This window comes from Anopheles darlingi, chromosome 2, assembly GCF_943734745.1.
Source record: "Anopheles darlingi chromosome 2, idAnoDarlMG_H_01, whole genome shotgun sequence".
NCBI lineage: Eukaryota > Metazoa > Arthropoda > Insecta > Diptera > Culicidae > Anopheles > Anopheles darlingi.
The window spans coordinates 69,668,100-69,680,479 of NC_064874.1; the positions used below are offsets into that span (position 1 = coordinate 69,668,100).

At 49.4% G+C, this 12,380-nt stretch overlaps 3 protein-coding genes and 1 non-coding gene across 6 annotated transcripts in view; 1 reads left to right on the forward strand and 3 right to left on the reverse strand.

Moving 5' to 3' along the window:
• LOC125952334 (neuronal acetylcholine receptor subunit alpha-7-like) overlaps positions 1-12,374 on the reverse strand; it is a 61,502-nt gene extending 49,128 nt beyond the window's left edge. Inside the window, exon 1 of the mRNA XM_049681776.1 lies at positions 11,173-12,374. Within this exon, the coding sequence (XP_049537733.1) occupies positions 11,173-11,323 (151 nt within the window). The 5' untranslated portion in view covers positions 11,324-12,374. The remainder of the gene's footprint in view (positions 1-11,172) is intronic.
• LOC125952409 (uncharacterized) overlaps positions 1-12,380 on the forward strand; it is a 310,728-nt gene that overhangs the window by 147,650 nt on the left and 150,698 nt on the right. The window lies entirely within an intron of this gene.
• Trnap-agg (transfer RNA proline (anticodon AGG)) lies at positions 9,278-9,349 on the reverse strand. The gene has a single exon. It is a non-coding gene; the product is annotated as a tRNA-Pro (tRNA).
• LOC125952383 (uncharacterized) lies at positions 9,505-10,619 on the reverse strand. Its single transcript, XM_049681834.1, has one exon. It carries the CDS (start codon positions 10,594-10,596, stop codon positions 9,643-9,645), a length of 954 nt encoding a protein of 317 aa, XP_049537791.1. The 5' UTR covers positions 10,597-10,619; the 3' UTR covers positions 9,505-9,642.

Sequence of the window (12,380 nt, forward strand, 5' to 3'; positions counted from 1 at the left end):
CTGCAAACTTGTTAGATAACAGTGGTTACGTAACGGAAACGGGAACCGAAGGTCACCAACCAATCAGCAAACACGACGGAAAGTAGTATTTTCATCCCCAGCGAAATGGAGATAGTTAATAAGAAAATGAAAATGGAATGTACAGTGGAAGTAGCGGTAGCGAGCAGGAATCGACTTTGCTGTCCGAGAACTGTTCGGTTCAATTTGCATTTCCCTTTGATGTCATTTCCAGCATTTTAGATTGATTAGAAACTCTTTTCCAATTCAAAATGATTGTTAAGTTGTCTATCACTATCACAATAGCAACTTTCTGCCGTAAGTGAACTATGATTTTGTTACCATCGGGCAGTTGGTGAAATATGGCTTACTATTGATAGATTAACAACCTTATTGACCAGATAACGCAATATCGTATGGCTTAGTTTCAAACAAGTTTGAAACCGCATTGGAAGAACGATGTGCAATGAAATTATTGGGGGGCTTCGGTATTTTATTTTAATTCTTCGCCTTTATTTTTCACATTTTTTATGAGAGCTTATCCTTTCAAGAGTATTTTGAAAAATTGTGAGATTAATCAAAGCAAAACTGACAAAGATATTGATTTTTTTTTGAAGTAGCGAGATGCTTTGAGCCTTGTATGAAAGGCGGATATACAAGGCTCAAAGCATCTCGCTACTTCGAATCGCAATTCCCAAAACCTGCGTTTTCAAAGTCGTTGCCCATCGTAGCATAAAAACTACTGGACCGAACGATTTGAAATTTTAAACACTTAATATTTATACTATTTTACAGGTAGTCCCGTCAAGATTTTATAAACATTGTTAATACTTTTTGTAAAACAATTATTTTTTAATTATGTAAAACTCGATTTTTGAGGCAACATCGAAAAAAGCATCACTTTTCTAACTTTAAAAATCTGCCAAAAATCGAAAAATGGTAAATTTCACAAAAACTCGACGGGGCTACCTGGATAAACTTATAATCTAACAAAAGAATATTCATTTGCATATTTCTGATGACCCGGCTCGTTGCTATGATGGGCACCGCAAAAAGTACTTTTTTGCAAACTTACCTTTCTAGATTGAATGCCATGAACGTAGTTTTGAATAAATCTTCCCCAAAAAAGAACCAAATAAACTTCAAAAGTTGTAGTTTAACATGACATTCACTTAAAAAAAAAGTTAAACGGTTTCTTCACTAAAAGTCGTCAAAAATAAGCCTTTTTTGACCCGAAATTACCAAAGGGGAGGCTAATATAATGCTGGTTCATAATACCAATTACTATGGACAAGTTGGCTGCTGATCACATTTGAAGTTTAATTTTAAGTGCAAAGCAAAACTATGGAAAAGGATACATTTTCCAAGGAACCACTCCACCGAGGTACGGGGCTGATTGCATTGTGTTTCTCATGCACCGATGAGCCCCTTTATGCTATTAGATGTTCATGGTGCTCCAGACAAGCCTCCCTAGCTCAAACCAACATTTACCTTAAACAGAATTGAAGGCCTTGCACGGCCGGCCGACGATAAGCAAATACCTTTGCGCAACATTCAGGCTCAATTGAAACATTCATGCACATGGTGGCATCTTGTACGGTTCAAGCTTGGAACAAAGCATTTGTTGCTGTAACACATCGCTTCCCCCCACTTCCCAACGCAACGCATAACCATCCTCAAACGGAGCAGCAGCAGCATAGATGGAACTGAACGGAAATCAGTGCACCGTTCTTCTCCTTCCCTTCGAGTGCTCGCTACCCGGCATCAATCTTTACCTTCATTATATGCTAGCAGGTCCTGTCTTGTGCAGGCCCCTCGGTACACCGACCGAGCGAGGGGCCGGCCCGGACTGGACCAGGTTGTGGCCCTATCAGAGACGCTGCAGCCCTGCCGGCACTCACCACAACCACCGCAACCGAAGTCACTGAAGTGGATCGATTATCATTTTTACACGATTAATTTCATGATCCCAACATGAATGGAGTACCCCGGGACCATTCAGTGGCAGTAGCAGTAGGTGAAGCTGAACCCGGTACAATCCGTAACCATACCGACGCCCAATGCGATGTCGACTATGCTCAATCGGTACGGCGACTGACTTGGTTCCATCGTCCGAAACCAGCAGCTCACTCCACGGTTTAATATGATGGAACCCTCTGGACAACACAAACCATTTGCCCATGTGTGTGTGTGTGCAGGTACGTTTGTGTGTGTATCAATTACGTTACGCATCCGACGGATAAATAGAGCGTGTAATGCAATTAATTTTCCTGCTCCTCGGACTGAGTCCCAGCAGAGCTCTCGGGGGAGTGGAAATGTGAGCTTCAAGCTCGTGCATCCCCTTACCCTAAGTCGATTACAGCCTCCGTTTCCCGTCGAACCTCCGATAGTGTGCATTACACCAACACTTACCCCTCTCGATGGATCCCTTTTTTTTTGTTTTGCCAATCGCGCTGAGAGAAGCGACAAGGACAAGCACAGACACTCACACGCACACACAGGGATACAGGAAGTACGGCTTTAATTGAGCCGATGTGTGCACGCGCACCCCTGCGTATGTGTGTGTGTGTGTGTGTTGATGCAATTTGCACATCCTCGCACGAGCGGCGATAGAGAGACAACGGAGCGAGCGTAGAACAAAAAACGGCCACAGCACCCCAGCAACCACCACCCTTCCAGCATCCAGCAGAGGGTGGTTGCAATGGCTGGCTGCTAGGAGCGCGACCATGCTGAAACCTGGCAGGAATCGTCGGTGCACCACCTCGCCCTCCACACAGCTTTTTTGTTCGTCATCTCAAGGTTTATGCATAAAAGCATTTAAAACAGTGAGGCAGAAGTGCATCGAAGTGTGCTGAGAGTTTGCCAGCGCTTCGGAGGGTGCAGCGCGAGCGAGTGCAATGGTTCCGGTGCCAATGCACCGTTTGCAGGAAGAAGAAGAATCCTAGCTTCCTCGGTACGGACGGAAAGAATGAGGAAGAAGAAAGGGACAGAAACAATCCGTATCGCCGGTGGTTGTATCGCACGAGAGTCGTTTCGCGCTACTCAAAGGGCTGCAGAATTTTTTTACGATTCTTGCTATCCATGTGCCTCTCGCTCTTCAACGGCGCTCTTCCTCCCTCTGTTTTTCCTTTTATTATTGTTTTTTTTTTCGTTTTGTGCCGAGCACATCCGTTCCGGCCAGCTGTCCCAGTTTTGCCAGAAAGCGTTAAAGCTTTCATAAGTTAGCACGCGGATTGTGGCCCCGTTTTTGCTTTGCTTTACTTTGCTTTGCATCACGTACACCATACTCTACTCGCGCGTTGCAAAAGAACAAACGAGCAAAACGAAGGACACGCTTCATAAAGCTTCAAGCAGTATTCCATTTTACGAAGAGCCCACGCGAGGGAGAGAGAGAACCCGACATCCTGGCCAGCAACGAAGGAAATGCACTGAAGGAGTTTACGAAGCATTCTCGATGGAATGATCTGATTGAAGCGAGGGTTCTGAATCATATTGACAGCTTGCTTCATTGGCTGCACCGACAGTACACCAGGTTGAATCTTAGAGAGCCATCTGGCATCGATCTGGTCTGGTAGCAAGCATAATTGGCCAACACAAGTGTTCCTCACAATCTCAAGTATGACAACAACCTCAATGCAGCACTGAGACCACTGAGTAACTGTTTCTCTTGAGACCTCTTGCAATTTAAGATCCATCTCTCACCGGTCAGGTCTGACTTTGCACGGACGATGAGAACCTCAATTATCTAACACTCGTCGTTACCTTGAACACTTGAACCACACCCACACATGTTGAAACAACACCACTCGAGCCACTGCATTGCGGGCACTTCCTGGTGAGCTGGCTGCTTCCTTTCATGCTTCATGCAACCTTTATTTGTGAAAAAGCTTAAATTTATGATGGCACATAATAGCGAGAGCAATCCAGTAGCACCGCATCCCTCCAGCATGCCACCCTGGCGTCCATTAATTGGCGCCCAGCTAAAGGAGTGCGACCTACGGGCGACATCCTTATGCCCTCGCCCTTTTCCCTCTGCAACTGTCAGCGAAATCTGTTGCGGCCGGGACACCCGCCTCCCCAAAGCACACAAACAACGGGTTGACGTTGTGTTTATGTTTTAATTATTTCAATGAGCAGCACACTTACTGCTCCAGCGGGGGGAGGACCTCCAGCCCCTCCCTCTTAACTCACGCCTTTATCAAGCTTCCGGCTAAAGCAAACTAACTTCCTGGCGAGTCAGCGAGCGAGCGACGAGCATGCGAGTGGTCCAAAGAAGGTCCTCGGTTCACGTTGCTGCAGATTGTTGGTGAAAAATGTGCATGAGATAGCCGGGTTTTTGTGCAACGCCAACGCCACCGCAACTTCACTCCAACTCGACTCCAGCCATCCCCCCGCAAAGGTCGGTTTATCAACGCCCGCCGAGCAGTGTTTTGAAGTAGCTCTTCGCAGCTAAATGGAACATCATTTTTTAAAAGTACTTTTGCTCCTCCATACGGTTGCTACCGCGGTCTCGTCTTGAGCGTTTTGTTGAGCTTTATGGCCGGAACAGTGGTTCCCGGAGCATGTGAATGCCATTTGTGCTTCGCAACACAAGTGCAACACGCGAACACGGCACTAGCAACCGGTATATGGCTGTGGATATCGTTTTCGTGACGAGTGCTTTCAGGATGGAAGTCCGATTGGAAGAGTATCAATAATTTGAAATAGTTCTCTGGAATTGTAGACACATCACTGGAGAGGGCATCACTTCGAGGCTATACATTATGGTATCGGTCGTGAATGGCTGATGCCATCCGGGAATATTTTTCGCTTTAAATATTGCATTAGTATTGGGGGATAATTGATGAAAGTGAAAAATTTCGTGTCCAAAACCTATCAAAAACGAATGCCAAGGAATGACCGATCAATTGGTTGTGATGCTTTAATACTAAGAAACGAGTAGCTCATTGGAGTCTTTTGGATAGCAGGTACCTAAGTACCTACCATCGAAAAATACCCGCCCAAGTATATTCAAATAACATAAACATGTTCATTTGAGCTTGAGACAACAAAAGCAGTGCATTTTAAAATAGAAACCAATACAGTAACCAATTCCATCAAAACAACTTATGCCGATCACTGCTACCCATTTTGCACATCGCTTTTGTCCGCCTCTATCCTTTTGCCCAACTCAATTTGGACCAATTATACCTCAAAACGCGGCTAGAAAGGAACCGCAAGTCACATTCAGTAATGGTTGTAGCAGGACACAAATAATTCAAGTTACTATAAAAAATGTTGAATGACAATTTGGTGGCACAACATCGTCAGTATTCACCAGACTCGTTCTAAGTACGCCTCACTATGGTTGTTAGCAAGAAGCTTGATCGAATAGTTCCACTTGGCATTCTCTAGGGCCTTAAAGAATAACTTTCATTTTATGACGTCACGTCGAGTCATCATCCAATGACAGATGTATTATCCATACAGTGCTAAAAGTATGAAGCTATCAAGAAAACACACCATAAAGATACCATTACTTGCATAACTCTTACAACTCTTGCATAAAACCTCACTACTTAAAACACGTTCCCGGAACGAGTTCGAGTTCAAAAGACATTTACAGCATCTCTCTCCAACGTTTCTGTCAGAGTTTCACTCGACGAACTGGACCGTCGCTTGCGGACCATTCCTCTCGGGGCGATACCTTCAGCCGTGAGCCATAGCGACATACTTCATCGTCGGACACCGCCGCTTCTCACAAAGCTCGGCACTAAATCCAGCCAGCAAATGGCTTCATCTCGGCTAATGTCCGCTTCGGGAGCGACTATCCGAAGGGCGGTGTGGAGCAAGTGTAAAGTAGGACTTCGCCTTCCAGCCACTAATGTGTGTCGTTATTGCCTGCCTTGCTCCAGACCATTCCCTGGTGCAACTCCTGGTTCACGGCTCTGGACCTACGGACGGACTACCATCGGACAGCGCAGCGCTGGCTGACTTACCTGGGGCAAATTAAATGCGGATGACGCAATATCCGGAAGCCCTCCTGGCGAGCAGAAGGGACAGAAACCGGAGCAGTGAAGCAGTGAAGAAGAGCAGGAAGCGAAGTCTCCCGTCACAAGATCGCTCGGACTAATTAAGACGCTCTCTAACGCTCCTGCACCTCGCGTAAGCGCCCGGAGCCTTCCCGTCCGGCAATGGACTCGACTGACGAAGCACGGACACGGACCGCGACCTCTGCAGCAGCCAGCGGCAGCCAATCCACAGAAATGCGACTAATGGCGGTGCGAAGGTGCGGTGAGTTTTAATAGTCGAAACGGACAGTCCCTACGGACGGACGGACGGACGGATACGGCCGATGAGCTACTTCCTGGACCTGGACCTGACCCAGGCACCTTAGCACACTGTGTTGGTTCGGAACGGGGAAAAGGGGAACCGGCTGACTGTCTGGGCCGCAAGGACGCCGTGAGCACACTCGGGAAAGTGCTGGACCTCGGGAGACATCCTCTTAGCATAATCCTGGGAGGGTTTTGGGTGAGTTTCCTTCACGAGCGCACGCTCCATACGCCACTCCTGGACACTCCTGGCATGTCTGGCAATCGCCATCGCCGTCTGTCAGCCTACCGTGAGGACGGGCAACCGGGCCACCGGCGAGAATGTCCTTAAATATTAAACATCATCCCCGGCACCCACGCCCTCAGGACTCTCTCACCTGCCAAGGAACGACGACGACGACGCGAAATGGAAAAAGTTCTATTAACAACGGGCAATACATGCTCACACATGCACACGGCATACGGGTCCGTTGTCCCCGGTGAGAAATTCTCCCTCGAGGGCATGCTGGAGGTTCAATGCTTTCATACAAGTCTGTGCGGAGGTGGACTATGCACTAGCTCCCCCTTTTGGGCTGGTGCTTACCAAAGCGTTAAACCGTCATCAGAGTGCCATAAAGCCCTTAAACAGCTCCAAATTGCTGCCGGTAAACATGGCAACCAGCAGGACCATGTGCACTGGCACACACACACACACACACACACCGCAGCATGCCGTGGAGGGCGCAACATTGTGCCCGGGCAACGTCTCCGTGCGTCGGCAGGTCACAGTTTCCAAATTGGAGTTGTTCCAACAAGTTGGCCGACATTTTGGTTTTATTTTTATTTTATTCGTTTCCTTTGTATGCGCCGGACAGCCACAGCAAAAGTTGTACCGGTTTGACAAAAGTGCAGTGACTGCTGTGCACACACACGCTCACACACACACACACACAATGTTGCATCTAGCACCTGACCACCATCATCATTGGCCATTGAAATGGTGTCAGATGCAGGTCGGCATGCAGGACATGCAACCAACCAACACTCTCTACAGCCCCTTCGCCATCGGCAACAGTTACAACGACGATGGTTGCTACGATGACGGTTGGTGGTGACGGTGGCCGATTTGGAATTGAAAGGAAACCCATTTCCTGGTGTGTCTAGACCTCCGTCAGGTTTCTAGTTGAAATGTTAAGAGTAAACATACCGGCCAATGCCGTAGTGGTGGAGGAGATGTAAGTTAGCATAAGTGAACGAACTCTGCTCTCCATCTGCTATTTTCTCTGCTTCAACGACCAGAAGGATGCTTCAAAATCGAAAGGACATCCCAACGTTGTATCCGCCTTCTTCGTCTGCTTCGTATGGCCAAGAAGTGTGGCCAACGGAGCGGAAAACGTTTTGACCCCGGGTAGCCCTTGGTACGAGGCACAGAAAGGACAACGACAACGACGTCGATGGTGGTGGTGGTGGACAACCTGAGCAGCAGCCTGTTAAGAATAACTCATTGAAGTCTTGAGCTCGAGACTGCCAATTGGCTACTCGCTACCCCATCTGACGACAGAGTGCTACACACACACACACATACACACACAGTATCGTGCATGGACATCTCATAAATCCTGTCCTGACAAAATGAACTTTCAATCGAGCAACGAGAACGAGTCTCGAGGAGCATGGAGCACGGAGCTCTTCTCATCAAGTGTCCTCCGTTCGGGTTCGGGTTTTCTTCCATCCCGATCTTGATTATGCTCTCGTTGCTCTCGTTGCTCTCCGGCTCTTGGCACTTGGCTCTGATAGGCCCAGTTTATCGATGTCTGATCAATGATACTCCACGCGCACGTAGGAAGTGGCAAGACCTTGGCAAGACGGTCGTTCCGCTACGTCAGCAGGCAGAAAGCAACAGGGATGAAGGGACCCACTCCCGGGGACCGCTTGTTGCTTGTGGGCGTCCGAAAATCCGTGCGGCATGCGACTTACGGTGACACCCATCATCATCATCGGTCACCGGTCAGCAACCGAGAGAGAAATGACGTGATGAGCTTCCGATTCGATGCCAAAGTGTGGCCGGTTGGCAGCGTTCCATCCATCCCAAGCACAGCGCGTTCCGTATTTTTAGCAGATTGGAGCAAATCCCGGCGATGGCCGCGTTGACCTGCCACATCATCACGATATATCCCGGGTACCGAGATTTCGGGCTGGCTACGGGCCCAGCGTTCCCGTTGCCAGCGAACCACCATTCGGCAAAACGAGTGTCCTGGGTAATGTGTGTGTGTGTGTGTGACCGACCGACCACCAGCATTATGGGTGTTATGGATCCTCACCCCACCGAAGCCACTTTTTGGGGGTCGCAAACGCAAATCCTGTCTAGCATCCAGCAACAGACACGGCAACAGTGTAGTAGCGCTCGTCGTAGGCCAGCGGCAACGTTCACCGTTGTCCTGCGCTGTGCATGTACGGGTAAATGCACACTATCCCGGACAGGGCATTAATTATTTAGGCCACTCATATTCCACTGGCGCTCGTCTTAAAAGCACGGCCTGCGTCTGTACCGAGGTGGGAAGCAGGATGATGAGCAGCAGCAGCAGCAGCAGCAGCAGCATGTACGCCACTATGAGGACCACACGGCCTTACCACATGAGCATTATTACACCGAACCTCACTCACAGACACTACTGGCAGCGTAAATAAATAACGAATCCGTTTATTGTGGTTGTCAGCTTGGCGCGGCGGTGCCCCCCCCCCCCCCCCGGAATGCTCTGAGGTTGCCTGGCCAGCATAAAAGGCGTCCAGGAGAGCCCGGTGGAAAAGTAATTCATCACACGTGTGGGACGTGTGTGTGTGTGTATGCTCATTACTTTTGGAGGCGTTAAAAGGATGGGAGACATCTTTTTGCTCACGCACACCCACCACGTAAAAGATTTAATCATCTAAAAAGATGGAACCTGAGCAGTGGTGAAGGAGAAAGCAGCATATAAAAAAGATTCCACGGCGGGCTCGTCCGGGATTTGAACCCGGGACCTCTCGCACCCTAAGCGAAAATCATACCCCTAGACCAACGAGCCGTGAGTGATGGCAGGCAATTGCCTAATAAGAACCCGCGCTGTAACAAGAGAGTGAGAGCGCGCGCGCTCTCGAGATGGCACCATGAGAGAGAGAGAGAGAGAGAAACAAAAAGAAAGAGAGCGAGAGAAAGAGAGAGCAGGAAGAGGACTGAGCATATGATACGCACAGGAAAACTTTATTACATCTTTTTATGCAAAAATGTGAATATATTTTGATTTCTCCTCAATAGGCAGAGAAAAAAATATAAAAGTAATGATGGTTCCCATCTATTTCAACCACCAAAGCGCAACCACTAATCCCTGTTACTTGTCAGCGCCCGTAGCCTGAGCATAAGCTTTTCGAACAGTGCCCGCACCCGGGCAACATCAACCGGATCCGTGTAGGCCCTATCCAGAGTGCTCATCGAGTAGAACATCTCCCGGCAGTGTACCCGATCGAGCTGATTATTATGCTCGACCTGCCGGTACAGTTCCTCCAGCGCGTCGATCGTCCGAAACGCTTGCGCATCGTCCCACAACGCCTTATAAAACAGCACCAACGGCACCACTACGGCGGCCTCACCCCGATACGTATCATTCAGCACCTCCACCACACTGTAACTCCCATTCAGCGCCCGAAAAACACTCGCCGCTTCCGCCACCTTACCCCCCTGAATGTACGTAACGCACAGCTTACGCCGGGTCTGGTGTGCGAGCAACCGTTCCTCTTCCAGCAACCGCAAATTTTCGGCCAAACGGCGCTGCAACCGTTGCAAACTGTTCCGCAGCTTCTCGACCTCCGCCTTGTACCGCTGCTCGGCTTCCCGCTTCAGATTGTCCACCTGGCGTACCATCTCGGTGATCACCGACTCCTGCTGGGCCTTCAGCTGCTCGTACCGGGTCACCTCGAGTGCCTCCTGCTGCAGCGTATCGTACCGCGTCATCACGTTCTGCAGCGTGTGCTTCAGCTCACCCAACGTCCGGTCACACTCGTCCGAAATCGGTTGTTGCTGGACCGGTCGTTTGCGTGACGCCTTCGACGACGACGATGGCGATGAGGATCGACGGTAACCATCGATGTACCGGGTCAGCTCCACGATCTGCTCCACTTCCGCCTCGGTAATGACGCATTCGGCACTTGGTGGAGCGAAGAATTGACGCTTTACACGTCGCCACTGCCGTTGGTCATCAGCACGCACCGGATCGCTAGCGATCGTAACGATGGCGATGGTGGTGGCCACAAGAAACCAAAGAGCGGACCTCGCCATTGTGCGATGCGCGTTCTGGCGGCCACGAACTACGACTGATGATAGGTCGCAACTGCTTTCGAGCTTACGGTCTGCCCCAGGAACTGATAGCGATACCGAGCGAGGCCAGTGGGCGGAACAGTAGTGGCGTGCACAACATTGTACCACCACTGCCAAAAGGATTGACAACATTGACCATCGTAGCGTTGCAATGGGGAACCCCCCGAAAACACGATATCGTTCATATGTTCCTGCCATTTCGCTGAAATAGCATAACATCCCTCGTTCTTATGACTTTGCTTAACATATTTCCTAATAAGTTCAATCTTTGAAAACGTTATAAAATCGAAAAATTTATGCTTTCAGCACAAGGGAAGATAAAACACTAAACCTTAAAGCATACGCAGTGCATAGCGTATTGGTTTATTCTCAACAATACAGTTAAACTGATCTTTTTAGCTAGTTGCTCTGCTTTATATATATTTCCCAGCATAGCAACCAAAGTGAACGAAGATTGAACAATGATATACAACACGCAGCATCGCAATAACTACATAATAAACGACAATCAACAATCAGTGAGGTGTGGCTACTTACGTATGGAGGTGTTCGCCAGCAGCATCAGCACGATGATCCACTTGTATATCCGCAGCTGTTTGTAGCACTGAAAGTTATGATACCGATTCAGCATAATGATTTTCGATATCATTTTGATCATCTTGATCACGATGATCAGTATCTTCTTCATTGGGTTACGCTCCGGCGCACGTCGGTCCCCTCCCGGATCACTCCCGGAACCGTGGCCACCGTTGCCGTTCCGCCCGCCACCTCCACCGGTACGGAACCGGCCACCGATGAACCTGCCGCGCAGCTACGGAACACGGTGTCGCAGGATGATCGGAGTAGTCGGATGGTTGTGGTTCCCGCCCGGGCCTGGTTGCCGTGGCCTCGAGTGTTGCTTATCCGTTCCTTACACTCGTCTCTCTCTTTCTCTCTCCGTTGGTCCCCCAAGAAGCACCGATGCTTCTTCCGCCACACCGAAGCAAAGCCCAAGGCTAGTCAATGATTTGCTGCGGCCACGGAAGTGACGCGTGACGCGTGACGTTCCTCAATTTGTTTTGCCCCGCCGCCCGGGTTCGGTTTCTTCCTCTCTCTCCCTTTTTAGCACCGCTTTTCGGGCTCTTTGGATTTTTTTGTTTTCTGTTGTTCTGCTGCCGGTTGCTCGTGGAACCGGTCAGTCAAAGTCTTGTCGATTCAATTCTCGGTCTCGGTTGCTGTTCTCCTCCGGTCGTTGTCGTTTCTCCGTCGCAGCTGACCCCGCACAGCTGGGCTCCTTGGTCCTTAATTCCTTCCGATTCCGTGTTCCGCGAGGTCCGCTCGTGCGTTCCGGGCGTCCCGTGCGTTGGTGTCGCGCAACCTTTTGGGATTTTTTTTGTGGCGGAGTGACACACTGACAAACGACTGTCGAGATTACTGGGGGTCAATAATGCATATTCATCGCCAGTGTCTCCACCATCACCTGTGCCGTGTTTTCGTGATTTTCTGGGCTTTCAATTCACCAGTGGCGATACCGACAGCAACAGCAACAGCAACAGCAGCACCAGCAACGATAGCAGCAGCAACAACAACAGTGAATCGATTTCCGCCACAAAGCCACAATCGATCCAACGCTTCGTTCACGCCGCATGGATGGCCATTCGTTCGCTGCAGGCCATAATTTCCCGAATGTATGCAATCCAGGCTGTCCGTTGCGCCGCAAAAGTCTTTGCCCCCCTCCCCACCTCTGCCTGCTTCCCCAACACCAC